This window comes from Haematobia irritans, chromosome 2, assembly GCF_050003625.1.
Source record: "Haematobia irritans isolate KBUSLIRL chromosome 2, ASM5000362v1, whole genome shotgun sequence".
NCBI lineage: Eukaryota > Metazoa > Arthropoda > Insecta > Diptera > Muscidae > Haematobia > Haematobia irritans.
Genome location: NC_134398.1, coordinates 223444713 through 223464285, shown reverse-complemented (window position 1 = coordinate 223464285; position 19573 = coordinate 223444713). Strand labels below are relative to the sequence as shown.

The 19573-nt window shown below is 25.8% G+C and overlaps 1 protein-coding gene across 1 annotated transcript in view; it reads right to left on the bottom strand.

Annotated features, from left to right (window-relative positions):
• GABA-B-R3 (gamma-aminobutyric acid type B receptor subunit 3) overlaps window positions 1–19573 on the bottom strand; it is a 109408-nt gene that overhangs the window by 9744 nt on the left and 80091 nt on the right. The window contains exon 7 of the mRNA XM_075295077.1: window positions 9753–10028. Within this exon, the coding sequence (XP_075151192.1) occupies window positions 9753–10028 (276 nt within the window). The remainder of the gene's footprint in view (window positions 1–9752; window positions 10029–19573) is intronic.

Below are 19573 nucleotides of genomic sequence, written 5' to 3'. Positions count from 1 at the left end.
GGTAAGGCATCGATATAGACCGATTTAACTTCTTGAGGGTACACCCGAAGAAAAAAATATTTTCCTCCGGAATGAAATTTTAGACAAACGAAATTTCCCTTTCGTATAAAGTATTTTCGTTTAGAGCAAATAAATCCGAATTTTTTATAAGCGATTCACAGATTGTCTCTAAAATTTGTGTCAAAAGAAAACTTTGATTGTCCAAAAATTTCGTTCCTCAGAAAAGAAAACTCTTCTTTCAGGGTATAGCAGACGCACTGATTATGGACATTACTTAAAACTGAAAGTAAAATTTCCAGATTTAACTCCTTGTAATCATTTAAACAATGGCGAAAAAATCTACAGATTTAAGATTTCAAATCAAGGCGTTATTTCATCATTTATACGATATGTTTGTGATTTTTCTGAAACTCAAACAAAATTGGTTCTAATAAATCCAGAATCTGATCTAGTCTTCATAGGTAGAATCTTTAAATTTATCTGCGAGAAGCGTACTGGTTGAACCGGTCTGCTTGGAAGAATATCTGTCATATTTGATTCATGGAGGTGGGTATTTAAGATTCGGCCCGGCCGAACTTACTTCTGTATATAATTGCTTAAATTAAGAAAACATTTTTAATTTCATTTAAGATATCTGCTATAATTTGACTTTTAAACTGACATTTATTTGTATGGGTATAACTTTGTTAATACATCGCAAAGATGGAATAAAACTAAGTGGGATATGTATACCAAATTAAGTGGGATATGTATACCAAAGAAACCGTGTCTTTGGCACTGAATCAATATCAAAGTCCTTAAGAGAAGAATAAAATCTTTGGGTCCATCGTTTTGAGTGTATTTGTAACACCACACCCAGAAAAGGAATATGATGACCTTAAATAAATATGTTAAATAAGAGCAAAATTATTTTTTTGGATGGGGAACATGTAACATGTTTGTCGCAACCATCTTATTTTCTCATGATCTTTTTTTGTATATTTTTGGCGAGAAAAAAAGATTTTTGAGACAAACATGTTTGGGATGATCATGTTCCTTCTCTGCGTGCATAAACCTTAAGGTTCAAGGCGTTACATTCCAAAACTCAAAAATCTGCCTTTGATTTGTTATAAGTATGGTAGAAGTAGCACGTCACTGATGTATAAAAAGTTGGGAAAAGGTAAGTATCGTCATCTGGTATTGCAGTGGAGAAATTTCTACAAACTGTAAAAAGAAAAAATTCAAAAAATTCGGACAACATTCCATCAATCAGAAGCTATAGCAGCATTTTGGAATGCCACCTCCTATATTGAAAAAAAAAAAAACAAAAACAAGTATATACGGCCGTAAGTTCGGCCAGGCCGAATCTTATGTACCCTCCACCATGGATTGCGTAGAAACTTCTACGAAAGACTGTCATCCACAAATTTCAACTCACATGGTTGTTAAATATCATATACTACCACCACGTACCAAATTTCAACCAGATCGGATGAATTTTGCTTCTCCAAAAGGCACTGGAGCTCAAATCTGGGGATCGGTTTATATGGGAGCTATATATAATTATGAACTGATAGGAACCAATTCCTGCATGGTTGTTGGATACCATATACTAACATCACGTACCAAATTTCAAGCGAATGGGAAGAATTTTGCTCTTCCAAGGTGCTCCGGAGGTCAAATTTGGGTTTATATGGGACCTATATATAATTATGGACCGATATCGACCAATTTTTGCATGGGTGTTTGAGGCCATATATTAACATCACGTACCAAATTTCAACTGAATCAGATGAATTTTGGTCTTCCAAGAGGCTCCGGAGTTCAAATCTGGTGATCGGTTTATATGGGGGATATATATAATTATGGACCGATATGGACCAATTTTTGCATGGTTGTTAGAGACCTAACATACTAACATCATGTACCAAATTTCAGCCGGATCGGATGAAATTTGCTTCTCTTAGAGGATTCGCAAGCCAAATTTGGGGGTCCGTTTATATGGGGGCTATACGTAAAAGTGGACCGATATGGCCCATTTGCAAAACCATCCGACCTACATCAATAACAACTACTTGTACCAAGTTTCAAGTCGATAGCTTGTTTCGTTTGGAAGTTAGCGTGATTTCAACAGACGGACATGCTCAGATCGACTCAGAATTTCACCACGACCCAGAATATATATATACTTTATGGGGTCTTAGCAATATTTCGATGTGTTACAAACGGAATGACAAAGTTAATATACCCCCCATCCTACACTTAAAAAACAGTGAACCCACCAGGAAGAAAACTTTTGATTAATTTTAGAAAATGTTGAATATTTTTAGAAATTTTTAACTAAATAGTATTACAAGCGCTGGCATCGCGCCGATATCACAAAAATAAGTAAATATTTTTCGACAAATTCAAGAAAAATTATTAGACATAAATAATTTTTTTCACTTTTTAAAGAAAATTTAACTTGTGTATAATTTTTTCCTGTCTTTTAGTTCATTTAACTAACGTACGCAAAAAATTATTAGAGTAAATGAAACTTTCACCAAATATAATAAGTTCATGAACTAAAATATAGTTAAATTGGCTTTAGTGAAATAGTGAGTTCACTTTTTTTTGAGTGTATGGTGGACGGTATATAAACATGTTCCCAGTTCCAAAGATTTTGTCTTTAATCATTTTGATATTCATTCCGAGACAAAGAGACGGATAATTGAAGTAAGGATACATCTAAGATATAATTCTCTTTGACATTTGAGTTTTGCGTATCTTAACTTCCCAAATAACTTTAAATAATATTCTATCAGATTTCTTATCTTTTACTATAATTCCAAATAGATTCTGCTATAAACATTTACCACATGGCTCTTTATTGCTATCAACGTTGTTTTGACCCTCACATTTATTTAGCAAAAATATCTCCATTTAGTCTTTCTCCTCTTCTCTGTTGTAGATATTTTCCAAAATTTCCTTTTACTTATAATACAAAGTTTCAACTTTTCAACAAGTCTTTAAAAATTATTAAATTCCAAAGTCTGCTTACAAACAAAAATGAAAGAAAGAAAAAAAAAACAGAGAAATAAAGATTATGTCTGGGCTGTTAAAGTTTTGCCATTGAATGTCATGTAAGAAGGTGCTTCACTTGTTTAACAAGCGATTTTCGACATGCTATACTCCATACTGAATAACATTTAAAAGTCATAACCATAACACATTTATTCATATGCAAAATTCTTGGAACTTTGGAAAAGTTCGTACGAAAATGTTTGTAGTAAGATCCTTAACGATAGCAAAAGGAAGTCAGTTTAAAGGGCAACTGGATCTGGGTACTCAAGTCTCCCATTTAAGTCAATTTTCTATGGTATTTGAAGGAGATGAATTGAATGTTGAAATGATGTAATGTTGAATGTGTAGAAGTTTTTAAGGCATAGCACAAAAAAATGTTTAAATTGAAAAGGAAAGATCAAGAAGAAGAATAATTTTCCATATCGTATGAAGTTTGTTTGATAGCAAGTGCAAATGGTGTTAGATTTTATTTGACTTTAATCGTAATGGATGGAATTTTTGGATCGATAATATGAAGTTGTTAAAAATGGCATTGACTTTATGAAATTTAACATGGCTTAGCTACCATAAAGTTTTATTTAGTCTAATTTTTGCTCTCTGGATCCATGTTATTTTAAGGCATGTGATTTTTCTCAATTGAAGACACAATTCAATTATCAAATCCATTCTGGTGTTTAACTCTCTCTTTTATTAGCGAGTTCTGTCCGAATCAGGGATGGAAAATATAATTTTTAAGAAAGTACAAAAAAGGTATTTTTTGAGCAAAAAAGTACTTTTCACTAAATATCAACAAAAATTCTATAGGAAGATTATTGTCAGATCTCCTTTACACTGAATTTTAACGAAATCTAAATAAATGTAAAAAATAAATAAAAATAAATTTTTGACAACATTTTTTATAGAAATAAAATTTGGACAAAATTTTCTATAGAAATAATGTCTTGACAAAATTTTCTATAGAAATAAAATTTTGACAAAATTTTCTGTAGAAATAAAATTTTGACAAAATTTTCTATAGAAATAAAATTTTGACAAAATTTTCTATAGAAATAAAATTTTGATAAAATTTTTTTAGAAATAAAATTTTGCCAAATTTTCTATAGAAATGAAATTTTGAAAAAATTTTCTAACAAAATAAAGTTTTCTACCGAAAGTTCGACAAAATTTTCTACCGATATAAAATTTTAACAAAATTTTCTACCGATATAAAATTTTGACACAATTTTCTATAGAAATAAAATTTTGCAAAATTTTCTATGAAATAATATTTTGACAAAATTTTCTATAGAAATAAAATTTTGACAAAATTTTCTATAGAAATAAAATTTTGACAAAATTTTCTAATAAAATAAAATTTTCTACCGAAATAAAATTTTGACAAACTTTTCTATAGAAATAAAATTTTGACAAAATTTTTTATGAAATAAAATTTTGACAAAATTTTCTATAGAAATAAAATTTTGACAAAATTTTCTATAGAAATAAAATTTTGACAAAATTTTCTATAGAAATAAAATTTTTACAAAATTTTATATAGAAATAAAATTTTGACAAAATTTTCTACCGAAATAAAATTTTGAAAACAATTTCTACCGAAATAAAATGTTGACAAAATTTTGTATAGAAATAAAATTTTGACAAAATTTTCAACTGAAATAAAATTTGAACAAAATTTTTTACCGAAATAAAATGTTGACAAAATTTTCTACAAAGAACCATGTTGAACCCTCTCTCCGCAGTATTGTAATCACGGTTGCCACAGTTGGTAGAATTCTACTGTTTGGTAGATGGGTAGAATTCATGGTAATTCATAAATTTCCTGTAGATAAATAAACATAAATTTTTGACAAAATTTTGAAAAAATTTTCTATAGAAATAAAATGTTGACAAAATTTTCTATAGAAATAAAATTTAGACAAAATTTTTTATAGAAATAAAATTTTGACAAAATTTTCTATAGAAATAAAATTTTGACAAAGTTTTCTATAGTAATAAAATTTTGCCAATTTTTTTTATAGAAATAAAATTTTGACAAAAGTTCATATAGAAATAAAATGTTGACAAAATTTCATATAGAAATAAAATTTTGACAAAATTTTCTATAGAAATAAAATTGTGACGAAATTTTGTATAGAAATAATTTTTTCACAAAATTTTCTATAGAAATAAAATTTTGATAAAATTGTCTATAAAAATAAAATGATGACAAAATTTTCTATAGAAATAAAATTGTTACTAAATGTTCTATAGAAATAAAATTTTGAAAAAATTTTCTACCGAAATAAAAGTTTGAAAAAATATTTTACCGAAATAAAATGTTGACAAAATTTTCTATAGAAATAAAATTTTGACAAAATTTTCAACAGAAATAAAATTTGAACAAAATTTTTTACCGAAATAAAATTTTGACAACATTTTCTACAAAGAACCCTGTTGAACCCTCTCTCTCTCTTTTATTAGTTAGTTCTGTCCGACTCAGGGATGGAAAATATAATTTTTAATAAAGCACAAAAAATGTATTTTTTGAGCGAAAAAGTACTTTTCACTAAATATCAACAAAATTCTGTAGGAAGATTAAGGTCATATCCCCATTAGACTGAATTGTAAAGAACATTTTGTTTGTCAATTCCTCAATTTTTTTTAGTTTTATATCCGCTTACAAAGCCTACCGCAGTATTGCAATCACGGGTGCAACAGTTGGTAGAATTCTCCTGTTTGGTAGATGGGTAGAATTCATGGTAATTCATAAATTTCCTGTAGATAAATAAAAATCAATTTTTGGCAAAATTTTGAAAAATAATTTCTATAGAAATAAAATGTTGACAAAATTCTCTATAAAAATAAAATTTATACAAAATTTTTTATAGAAATAAAATTTTGACAAAATTTTCTATAGAAATAAAATTTTGACAACGTTTTCTATAGAAATACAATTTTGACAAAATTTTCTATAGAAATAAAATTTCGACGAAATTTTGTATAGAAATAAAAGAAATGACAAAATTGTGTACAAAAATAAAATTATGACAAAATTTTCTATAGAAATAAAGTTTTGACAAAATTTTCTATAGCAAAAAAATTTTGACAAAATTTTCTATAGAAATAAAATTTTGACAAAATTTTCTTAGAAATAAATTTTTGACAAAATTTTCTATAGAAATAAAATTTTGACAAAATTTTCTATAGAAATAAAATTTTGTCAATTTTTTTATAGAAATTAAATTTTGACAAAAGTTCATATAGAAATAAAATGTTGACAAAATTTCATATAGAAATAAAATTTTGACAAAATTTTCTTAATAATAAATTTTTGACAAAATTTTCTATAGAAATATAATTTTGACAAATTTTTCTGTAGAAATAAAATTTTGACAAAATTTTCTACAGAAATAAAATTTCGACGAAATGGGAGCCACCGTGGTGCAATGGTTAGCATGCCCGCCTTGCATACACAAGGTCGTGGGTTCGATTCCTGCTACGACCGAACACCAAAAAGTTTTTCAGCGGTGGAGTATCCCACCTCGGTAATGCTGGTTACATTTCTGAGGGTTTCAAAGCTTCTCTAAGTGGTTTCACTGGAATGTGGAACGCCGTTCGGGCTCGGCTATAAAAAGGAGGTCCCTTGTCATTGAGCTTAACATGGAATAGGGCAGCACTCAGTGATAAGAGAGAAGTTCACCACTGTGGTATCACAATGGACTGAATAGTCTAAGTGAGCCTGATACATGGGGCTGCCACATAACCTAACTTAACCTTGTATAGAAATAAAATTTTGACAAAGTTGTGTATAAAAATAAAATGATAAATAATTTTCTATAGAAATAAAATTTTGACAAAACTTTCTATAGAAATAAAATTTTGACAAAATTTTCTTAGCAATAAATTTTTGACAAAATTTTCTATAGAAATAAAATTTTGACAAAACTTTCTATAGAAATAAAATTTTGATAAAATTTTCTGTAGAAATAATATTTCGACGAAATTTTGTATAGAAATAAAATTTTGACAAATTTGTGTATAAAAATAAAATGATAACAAAATTTTCTATAGAAATAAAGTTTTGACAAAATTTTATATACCAATAAAATTTTGACAAAATTTTCTATAGAAATAAAATTTTGACAACATTTTCTTAGCAATAAATTTTGACAAAATTTTCTATAGAAATAAAATTTTGACAAAATTTTCTTAGCAATAAATTTTGACAAAATTTTCTATAGAAATAAAATTTTGACAAAATTTTCTATAGAAAAACAATTTTGACAATATTTACTATAGAAATAAAATTTTGACAAAATGTTCTATAGAAAAAAATGTTGACGCAATTTTGTATAGAAATAAAATTTTGACAAAATTTTCTATAGAAATAAAGTTTTGACAAAATTTTCTATAGCAAAAAATTTTGACAAAATTTTTTATAGCAATAACATTTTGACAAATATTTCTATAGAAATAAAATTTTGACAAAATTTTCTTCAGAAATAAAATTTTGACGAAAATTACTATAGAAATAAAATTTTGACGAAAATTACTATAGAAATAAAATTTTGCCAAATTTTTTTTTATAGAAATAACATTTTGACAAAAGTTCATATAGAAATAAAATTTTGACAAAATTTTTTATAGGATTAAAATTTTGACAAAATTTTCTGTAATATAAGAATAAAATTTTGACAAAATTTTCTATAATATAGGAATAACATTTTGACAAAATTTTCTATAGAAGTAAAATGTTGACAAACATAAAATAAAATTTCCAAAAGGAAAAAAATTTGATTAAGTTTTCTCTGTAGAAATAAAATTTTAACAAAACTTTCTGAAGACATAAATTTTTGCACAATAATATTTTTTGGTAGTTTTTGGTAAAATTTTCTCCAAATGTTGGTAGATTATTTTTGTCTCAAGTTTCGACCGTGACTGTAATGGTTCGCATTATTGTAGTTCGTGATCGATAACTCTTTATCTAGAAAGTGTTCGTGTGGAAGCGTAATATAGAATTACATGCTTTTTTCCACTAAAAAATTCTTGAATTTCAAGAAAATCGTGCTTTTGACTATGACATTTACAAAATCAAAATTTTCTATAGAAATAAAATTTTGACAAAATTTTCTATAGAAATAAAATTTTGACAAAATTTTCTGCTGAAATAAAATTTTGTCAAAAATTACTATAGAAATAAAATTTTGACAAAATTGTCTATAGGAATACAATTTTGAAAAAATTTTCTATATAAGTAAAATGTTGACAAAACATTTTCCAAAGAAAAAAAATTGATCAAATTTTCTCTGTAGAAATAAAATTTTGACAAAACTATCTGAAGACATAAATTTTTGCACAATAATATTTTTTGGTAGTTTTTGGTAAAATTTTCTCCAAATGTTGGTAGATTATTTCTTAAGTTTCGACCATGACTATATTGGTTCGCATTATTTTTGTACACGATCGATAACTTTTTATCTAGAAAGTGTTTGTGTGGAAGCGAAGTATCACATGCTTTTCTCGACTAAAACATTCTTGAAATTCAAGAAAATCGTGTTTTTGACTATGGCTTTTATAAGATCAAGATTTTCTTCCCGTATGAACTTGTCTGTTTTGTCAAATTTGTAAAAGACTATTGGCAAATAACATTGTTAAAGACTTTCTTAAATTATTAAAATATTTGGTCAAAACTATTGTACCATAAATCTGATATTGGCTGACAAATGTCTACACAAAAGGTAATAAATCATTCTACGGTACTGACCAGGGTGAAAAAGTATTTAAAAAATTACTACAGTACTGCATCTTCCATCCCTGATTTTAGGGCATGTGATTGTTCTCTATTACAGAACAATTGAATTATTAGGTCCATTGTGGTGTTGAACTCTCTCGCTTTTATTAGTGGGATCTGACAGAATATATGTTTAAATCTCTATTTTATTTTTGGATAAGGAGTAGGGGAAAATTTAAGCTGATCGAATTCACTAAACATGAATAACTGAGTCCATCTCCATAGCTAGAATCCTATTTCCATGCTATTTGAAGCATATCTCTTATTGATATTGTATATGAATTGTGGCGACATTGTATAATTTAGCTCTTATAGAAGTCCTCTCTCTCTCCCACTCTCGCATCACAATAATATTTTCCACTTGTCAATAAGGTGAAATTGATGTCAACACCATCAACATTTAAACAAATATCTGACAAATTGACGGAATGAATACGGAAATCCTACTTTCCTTAATACATGCGTGAAATTGTGTCCCTCAGTTCTCCCTCTCTGAAAGGTAAATAGTGATTGTTAATGTGATATTTACATACATTTACACAAATAAGCGAAGCATTACATAAAATGCAATTGAGACTAAAGCCTATATTACGTAGCTGTATTTTATATAGTACTGCGGGTAAAACAAAGTAAGATTTCTTTACAAATACAAAATCATATCATATATACCACATTACAGAATATTCATCCTTATTCCTTTTTGCTTTTTAGCCATCTACAAACATAAGACCCCCTCTTTCATGGAGATGCAGCAGCGACATAAGCCAATATTTTCTTTCTCTAATTTATACAACGGTTGGACAAACATTGACATAGTCTGCTATAAAATAAATACAACCGAGAACACCATGATGATGATGTTATGAGAGTGTAAGCAATGATGATGGAGACAAGGGGTGTCGGACATTCGCTTCGCATTTTGGTTTATTTAAATACCTACCTGAGGCTGATAGACGACACTGCGATCGATGTTGCTGATTTCCAATGTTAAATTATGCAAATGCCTTTCCATGGGATCGGTGACAACCCAGAGGGTGACAACAAGACCATCGACCAGCAACAGGCCGCACACCAATAAAATCAGTTGAATATCCTGTAGCATTTTATCCTTGAAGACACTGCCGGTGCGAGTGAAAATGCGATGGACACGATACGTCTTGGCAAACATCGAACCAAAAGCCAATGAGAAACCAGCCGATAATAAATAAACACGAGCCTGAAACAAAAGGACATCACGTAAATGAATTACAAGGAAATTTTTCAGAAGGACATCATCATCATCATTGTGATGGTCCAAGAACATTGTAGACAAATGGATGAACATAAAAATAATCTACAGAGGACTACTACTAGCTGGGAAATTTTATCAAATAAATTGGGGCAACAGGTGTAAAAAGGAAATGAAAAGCCAAAAGAAAAATGAAATCAATTTCACTTACAACTTAATTTGGTATTGTCATTGCAATTATTTATTTAAATGTATCACAGAATTTATGTCCCAATTATTGTTGAAGCGGAAATGGGAAATTGTAATGGTAGGAAGTTTTAAGAAAGTTTCCTGACCAAATATAGATTGCGGAAATATATATCCAAAATAAATTCAGATAGTTTGATATGTTCAAAAATTATGATATTGTAAAAGCTGTTTTTTAAGAGCTTGCTGATTTGAAATCAAATTATGAAATGGCAAAAACAAATTATTTGGTAGATAATTTTTTGCCATTCAACATTGAAATATAATTTCGGGCATCGGTATTGTAAAAGCTGTGTTTTTAAGAGCTTGCTGATTTGAAATCAAATTATGAAATGGCAAAAAAAAATTATTTGGTAGATAATTTCTTGTCATTTAACATTGAAATATAATTTCGGGCATATGGCCCCCACGACTATTTTGCACAAAGGTCATTCTGGTGGTCAATTTTTACACCACCTTTTGAAGTAGTTGAGGGCGTATTTCACCAATGACACTTTGAATATTGGTTACCAAAGCGTCAATCGTTGCTGTTTTATCCACGTAAACCAAAGACTTCAAGTATCCTCACAAAAAATAATCGTGTTGCGTCAAATCTTACGAACGCGAATACCAATTAACCGGTCCATTTCTCGAAATAATTTTGTCGTTGAAATGTTCTTTCAATAAGTCCATTGTTTCGTACAAACAGCACATTTATCGGAATGCATTGGTAATACTTGAACAGATCTTCGTTTGAAATGCGGCAATTTTGCATGCCGCCTTATCACTGAAGAGAATCTTTCGTCTAATTAATTAAGGGACCAATTACTGAATTCATGTTGATTTGCCAAACAATACTGAGTAGAGACGTCACTTTAAATTGTCAAAACAGCTGTAAATTGTCAAAACAGCTATCCCTTTATATCTAAATTTTTCTACACTTCGTCAACGATTCCTTTGCGCCAAAATAGAAATTGGAAGAAGTTCCACTACCATTCCTGGGGTAGTCTATAACTTTTTCCACTTCCAATAGAAGTTTGTGTTTTCATAAATCGAATTTTTGGAATTATTAAAAGAATCTATTTATTTATAAATTTCAAGTGTGGTAGTTGATCAATGCCACCATGCAATGAAATTCGATGCTATTCACTGGGTTGACAGCTTCAGTGCCCAGTGGGTTTCGTCTGAAGTTAATAATTTGGGAAATGACCAAGAGTTAGACTTTATTAGTCGACCTGTAGAGGGGTAAGAACACGGTTGCCAATCGAGCCAAATATAATCTACCAAAATTTGGTGAAAAAAAACTACCAAACTAAAAAGTCTTCTACAGAAACAATTTTTGTCAATTTTTTATTTCTATAGAAAATTTTGTCAAAATTTTATTTCTATTGAAAATTTTGTCAAAATTTTATTTCTATAGAAAATTTTCTCAAAATTTTAGTTCAATAGAAAATTTTCTCAAAATTTTAGTTCAATAGAAAATTTTGTCAAAATTTAATTTTTTGCAAAATTTTGCCAAAATTTTATTTCAATAGAAAACTTTGTCAGTAATTTATTTTTTATTTTGACAAAATAATAGTCATAAAATTTTGACAAAATTTTCAATAGAAATAAAATGTTGACAAAATTTTCCATGGAATTAAAGTTTTGGCAAATTTTATTTCTATAGAAAATTTTTTAAAAATTTTATTTCTATGGAAAATTGTGTAAAAATTTTATTTCTATAGAAACTTTTGTTCAAATTTTATTTCTATTGAAAATTTTGTAAAAATTTGTTTTCTATAGAAAATTGTGCCAAAAAAATAATTTTTGTTGAAAAATTAGTAAATATTTTATTTCTATAGAAATTTTTGTCAAAATTTTATTTCTATAGTAAATTTTATTACTATTATTTTATAGAAAATTTTGTCAAAAGTTTATTTATATAGAAAATTTTGTCAAAATTTCATTTCTATGGAAAATTTTGTCAAGAATTTATTTCTATAGAGAATTTTGTCAAAATTTTATTTTTTGCAAAATACTGTCAACATTTTATTTCTATAGAAAATTTTGTCAAAATTTTCTATTGAAATATTCACAAAAAATCTTCTACAGAAAAAATTTTTATCAATTTTTTATTTCTATAGAAAATTTTCTCAAAATTTTATTTCCATAGAAATTTTTTTCAAAACTTTATTTTTATACAAAATTTTGTTAATTTTTTTTTTCTATAGAAAATTTTCTCAAAATTTTAGTTCAACAGAAAATTTTGTCAAAATTTTATTTTTTGCAAAATTTTGCCAAAATTTTATTTCAATAGAAAACTTTGTCAGAAATTTATTTTTTATTTTGACAAAATAATAGTAATAACATTTTGACAAAATTTTCAATAGAAATAAAATGTTTGCAAAATTTTCCATAGAATTATAATTTTGACAAAATTTTGCAAAAAAATTAATTTCTGAAAAAATTTTGCCAATAATTTATTTCTATGGACGATTTTGTCAACATTTTATTTCTATTGAAAAGTTTGTCAAAATTTTATTGCTATTATTTTATAGAAAATTTTGTCAAAATTTTATTTTTATAGAAAATTTTGTCAAAATTTTATTTCTGTAGAAAATTTTGTCAAAATTTTATTTCTGTAGAAAATTTTGTCAAAATTTCATTTCTATGGAAAATATTGTCAAGAATATATTTCTATAGAGAATTTTGTCAAGAATTTATTTCTATAGAGAATTTTGTCAAAATTTTGTTTTTTGCAAATTGTTGTCAACATTTTATTTCTATAGAAAATTTTGTTTAAATTTTATTTTTATAGAAAATTTTGTCAAAATTTTATTTCTATAGAAAATTTTGTCAAATTTTTTTTCCTATAAAAAATTTTTGTGAATATTTATTTCTATAGAAAATTTTGTCCAAATTTTTTTCTTATAGAAAATTTTGTCAAAATTTTTTTCCTATAGAAATTTTTGTCAAAATTTTATTTCTATAGAAAATTTTGTAAAAATTTTATTTCTATGGAAAATTGTGTAAAAATTTTATTTCTATAGAAACTTTTGTTAAAATTTTATTTCTCTAGAAACTTTATTTCGGTAGAAAATGTTATCAAAATTTTATTTCTATAGAAAATTGTGTCAAAAAAATAATTTTTGTAGAAAAATTGGTAAATATTTTATTTTTATAGAAAATTTTGTCAACATTTTATTTCCATAGAAAATTTTGTCAAAATATTATTTCTATAGAAAATTTTGTCAAAATTTTATTTCTATAGTAAATTTTATTACTTTTATTTTATAGAAAATTTTGTCAAAATTTTATTTACATAGAAAATGTTGCCAATATTTTAGTTATATAGAAAATTTTGTGAAAATTTTATTTCTGTAGAAAATTTTGTCAATATTTTATTTCTATAGAAAATTTTATTTATTTAGAATAAAATTTTGACGAAATTTTCTATAGAAATATTCACAAAAAATTTTTGTGAATATTTCTTTCTAGAGAAAATTTTGTCCAAATTTTTTTCCTACAGAAAATTTTGTCAAAATTTTATTTATTTAGAATATTTGGTAAAAATGTTATTTCTATAGAATATTTTGTAAAAATGTTATTTCTATAGAAACTTTTGTCAAAATTTTATTTCTATAGAAAATTTTGTCAAATTTTTTTTTCCTATAGAAAATTTTGTTATAATTTTATTTCTATAGAACATTTTTTCAAATTTTATTTCTATAGAAAATTTTGTAAAAATTTTATTTCTATGGAAAATTGTGTAAATATTTTATTTCTATAGAAGCTTTTGTTAAAATTTTATTTCTATAGAAAATTTTGTCAAAATTTCATTTCTGTAGAAAATTTCATCAAAATTTTATTTCTATAGAAAATTGTATCAAAAAAAAATTTGTTGTAGAAAATTTAATAAATATTTTATTTCTATAGAAAATTTTGTTAAAATTTTATTTCCATAGAAAATTTTGTAAAAATATTATTTCTATAGAAAATTTATCAAAATTTTATTTCTATGGAAAATTTTATTTCAATAGAAAATTTTGTCAAAATTTTATTTCTATAAAAGATTTATTATGCAAAAAGAGGGACATACCGTTTATAGCTGGCGCATATGCTTGGATACATGCAAACCCTCCGAATTCTGAGTCTGAGGAATGCAACCTAGATTTTCCAACCACTGATTGGAATGTTGGCCATTTGGATGAGTTTGATGGACCTTTGTCACATCTGGCTGAGTAAGCATTCATGATATCCATGATGTAAAGGTATACAAAAGCGATCAGCCGAAGGATTATGATACGGGCAAATCTCCACCAGAGTCAGAAATAAAAAGAGGCAAAGTCGAGGGAGATACCAAAGATACAGGCATGGAAGAACATCGAGGGTTGTTGCGAGAGTCTGTGAGTTCTGTGAAGGGGTCATTCTTTATGACTCAATCGAAACGTCTGATGTTTTACGGTTCCTCCATATAAATCTTCACCATTGTAAGACCCCTTTCGTGATGAAAGGGGATCTTGTTCTTATTCAAGAACGATATGTGTATGTTATAGGAACAAAATCTGTATCCTTAATAACAAACAATTCAGTAGGGTTAGTAAAGATGGGTTGGTCCAAGCCGGGTTCAGGGCTTCCTTAGTGGTATGCTTTAAACATTTAACAAAATTTTAAATTCTTCGTCTATACTCTTCATTCTTGTCGATTTTCCCCTATTGATTAAGATGCCAATGTTAATCCTATAACCATAAATGAAGTAAAATGTTCCATTCCAATCCCATAGGTCATTAAAAGTGTTGGCAAAAGAAAAAAAAAAAAAACAAGAAAACCACACAATAAACAACCATTTGAAGCAACAAGCCCTAGGGATTCGAAGAAACAAATGCCGCAAAATACACAAACTTCTTAATTAACAATTATTGAGGAGGACGGGAGATAGAGGAACAGAATTGTGTGGAAAAGGAAAATCCACTTGAAATATCTTCGTCTAAAAAAATGTTCAAATCTGCTTAATTTATGTAAATAAAATATTTTGCTGAATTTTCTCAGCCATTGATTTTATTTCAGAAGTGAGGGAGTTGGAAGTATTCTTTAAGATTTTGAGATTTCTGTGTGCGTTTTTTCTTTTGTGTGCAATAAAAAGCAATCAATGGCCAAACACAAATAGGGAATAATATCAAGATTCGGGGGTAATTGGGACATTTAATCCAATTATTATGAATTTCAAAAATTATCTAACGTGGGTAATAAAACAAAAAGTTCTACAAATTCGGTTAAGCCGGAGCTCTTTATCCAATTACCATGGTTCAAATAAAGTTCACTTTATTTACATAACCGTTAGTAACTTAAAGAAGGGACAGAAAAAAAAATTATGTGTTTTCAAAAATGAAATTAGATTTTAATTATCGCTGACCTCTAGTAATTCTCGACTTTGGGGTTAACAAAATACCGAATACACAGAAAAAAATTTCCGTAGTTAAACTAACGCTAAATTTAACTTAATTTTATTGGAGACAATTTATTTGCTAATAGTAAAATTTTATTATTTTTATCGAAATTTTCCACACCTTAATGAAATCTTACTTTTTTAAGTATGTCTCAAAAATTTTATGAACTAAACGTAGGTATAAAGTTCAATGACCGTACATATAAGTTCAATATGACCTAAAGCAAACGTAAATTTTAATACGATTCCCAAAAATAGTAAGAATGAACTACGGTATGGTTAAAATGGTCATGATTTGGCGCCAATGATTTTCTTCTTTACTTTTATTTAATTTTTTCCTCTATGAGAGGATGTAATTTCGTGAACTGCAGTTAAAAAGTACAATAGGGAATTAAAATTTCCTGGTTTTAACAAACCTTTGGGGAAATCTCAAAATGTGGAGTAAAATTTAGTTTAATTTTCGTGCGAGGTAGTTAATTCTTCCTATAAAACAGTTCACTTTTTTTCGGTGTATTATCGGGAAAATGTCAGTACTGAAGTCCTGGACAAGCAAACGTTTCGGTCGCAGGCCATGAACATTCCAATTGCGGTTGCCACAGTTGGTAGAATTCTACCAAAAATGGTAGATTTTTTACTGTTTGGTAGATTGGTAGAAATGTTTATAGTTTGGTAGATTTTGAAAAATATTCCTCTCCAACTAAGAGGTACTTCACACATTTTCTGTAGAAATACAATTTTTGACAAAATTTTCTTTAGAAATAAAATTTTGACAAAATTTTCTTTAGAAATAAAATTTTGACGAAATTTTCTTTGAAAATAAAACTTTGACAAAAATTTCTGTAGAAATAAAGTTTTAACAAAACTTTCTATTGAAAACTTCTATTGACATTTTGACAAAATTTTCTATAAAAATAATATTTTGGCAAAATTTTAAATAGAAATAAAATCTTCACAAAATTTTCTATAGAAATAAAATGTTGACAAAATTTCCTATAGAAATATAATTTTGACAAAATTTTTAGAAATAAAATTTTATGACAAAATATTGTATAGAAATAAAATGTTTACAAAATTTTTCTGGAAATACAATTTTGTCAAAGTTTTCTATAGAACTGAAAATATAACAAAATTTTGTATAGAAATACAATTTTTACAAAATTTGCACAAATAAAATTTTAACAAAATTTTCTATAGAAATAAAATTTTTTCAAATTTTTCTATATCAAAATAAGAGATAATTTTCTGTAGAAAACTAACATTTTGAATTTTTTATAGAAATAACATTTTGACAATTTTTTTATAGAAATAAAATTTTGAAAAAATTTTCTACAGAAATAAAATTGACAACATTTCCTATAGAAATAAAATTTTGACAAAATTTTCTATGGAAATAAAATTTTTGCAAAAATTTCTATGGAAATAACATTTTAACAAAATTTTCTATAGAAATTAAATTTTGACAAAATTTTCTACAGAAATAAAATTTTGACAAAATTTTAAATAGAAATAAAATCTTCACAAAATTGTCTTTAGAAATATTTTTTTTTTTAATTTTCTATAACATAAAGTTATGACAAAATTTTCTATAGAAATAAAATTTGAACAAAATTTTTTTGGAAATAAAATTTTTGTCAAAGTTTTCTATAGAACTGAAAATATGACAACATTTTCAATAGAAATACGATTTTTACAAAATTTGTACAAATAAAATTTTAACAAAATTTTCTATAGAGGTTCAAGTGTAGTTCACTTTGGGTTGAGTGAATTACCCGAATTTATTCTGATAATTGGTTGATAGTTTTGCTTCAAGTAGAGGATGCTGATGAGGAATGTGGTAATTCCGAAACAGCTGTACATCCAACCATCTTGCAGTCTATAGGGCTTTGCCCAAATAAATTTGACAAGCATACTTTTCCTCTGTTGGTTAAGCTACACTTGTAGTTTAGTCAATGCATGGCTTTAAGCTGAGATCAAAAACAACAATAAAGTTTTTGAATTTTCTATAGCATAAAATTATGACAAAATTTCCTATATAAATAAAATTTTAACACAATTTTTATGGAAATAAAATTTTGTCAAAGTTTAGAAATACAATTGTTACAAAATTTTTACAAATAAAATTTTAACAAAATTTTCTATAGAAATAAAGTTTTTTCAAAAATTTCTATAGCATAAAATTAAGAGACAATTTTCTGTAGAAATTGCAGTTTCACAAATTTTTTATAGAAATAAAATTTTGACAAAGTTTTCTATAGAAAAAAAATTTTGACAAAATTTTCTTTTGAAATAAAATTTTGACTAAATTTTCTATAGAAATAAAATTTAGACAAAATTTCCTATAGAAATAAAATTTTGACAAAGATTCCTATATTAATAAAATTTAGACAAAATCGTCTATGGAAATAAAATTTTGACAAAATATTCTATAGAAATAAAATTAAAAAAAAAATGTAGAAATAAAATTTTGTCAAATTTTCTATAGGACTGAATATGACAAAATCTTCTGTATAAATAAAATTTTGACATAATTTGTACAAATAAAATGTTAAAAAAATATTCTATAGAATTTAATTTTTTTTTTCAAATTGTCTGCTTGGTAGATTGTTTATAGTTAGAATTGTTTTGTTTATAGTTAGAATTTTGACAAAAATTTTGTTTAGAAATAAAATTTTGATAAAATTTTCTAAAGATTTTTTTTTTTAATTTTTTATAGCATAAAATGTGACAAAATTTTCTATACAAATACATTTTTAACACTAGTTTTATGGAAATAAAATTTTGTCAATGTTTTCTGTAGAACTGAAAATATGACAACATTTTCTATAGAAATACAATTTTTACAAAATTTGTACAAATAAAATTTTAACAAAATTTTCTATAGAAATAAAATTTTTGCAAAATTTTCTATAGCATAAAATTAAGAAACAGTTTTCTGTAGAAATACAATTTTGACAGATTTTTTATAGAAATAAAATTTTGACAAAATTGTTTATAGAAATAAAATGTTGAGAAAATTTTCTATAGAAATTAAATTTTATTTATTTTGTTTCTTATTCGATCTTTTTCTGTTTTAATAAAATGCCTTATTTTATTATTATTGAGATCTCAAGCTTGACAAAATAAAGCATTTTATGAAATTAAATTTTGGTAAAATTTCCAATATAAATAAAATTTTAACAAAATTTTATATAGAAATACAAATTTTTCAAAGTTTTCTATAGCATAAAACTATGAGTAAATTTTCTGTAGAAATAAAAATTTGTCAAATTTTTTATAGAAATAACTTTTTGACAAAATTTTACATAGAAATAAAACTTTGTATAGAAATACAATTTTGACAGAAATAAAATTGGCAGAATTTCCTATATAAATAGAATTTTGACAAAATTTTCTATGGAAATAAAATTTTTATAAAATTTGTATGAATAAAATTTTAACAAAATTTTTTTATGGAAATAACATTTGGTCAAAGTTTTGTATAAAATTGAAAATATGAAAAAATGTTCTATAAAAATAAAATTTTGTCAAAATTTGTACAAATAAGATTTTCAATAGAAATAATTTTGTTTGACAAAATTTTCTATAGAAATAAAATATGATTTTTTTTGCTTTGGTAAAAATTTCTCCAATTATTATTCCTCGTTTGATTGTGAAGTAGCATGACCGCAAAAAATCTCAAAATCTTTAAATCTCAAACCGAACCAATCAGTGGTTCGGTTTGTCTTTTTACGGCAATTGTCGGTTTTCGTGAAAATTCCATTTTCGGCGTTTTCTATAGAACTGAAAATATGACAACATTTTCTATAGAAATAAAATTTTTACAAAATTTGTACAAATAAAATTTTAACAAAATTTTCTATAGAAATAAAATTTTTGCAAA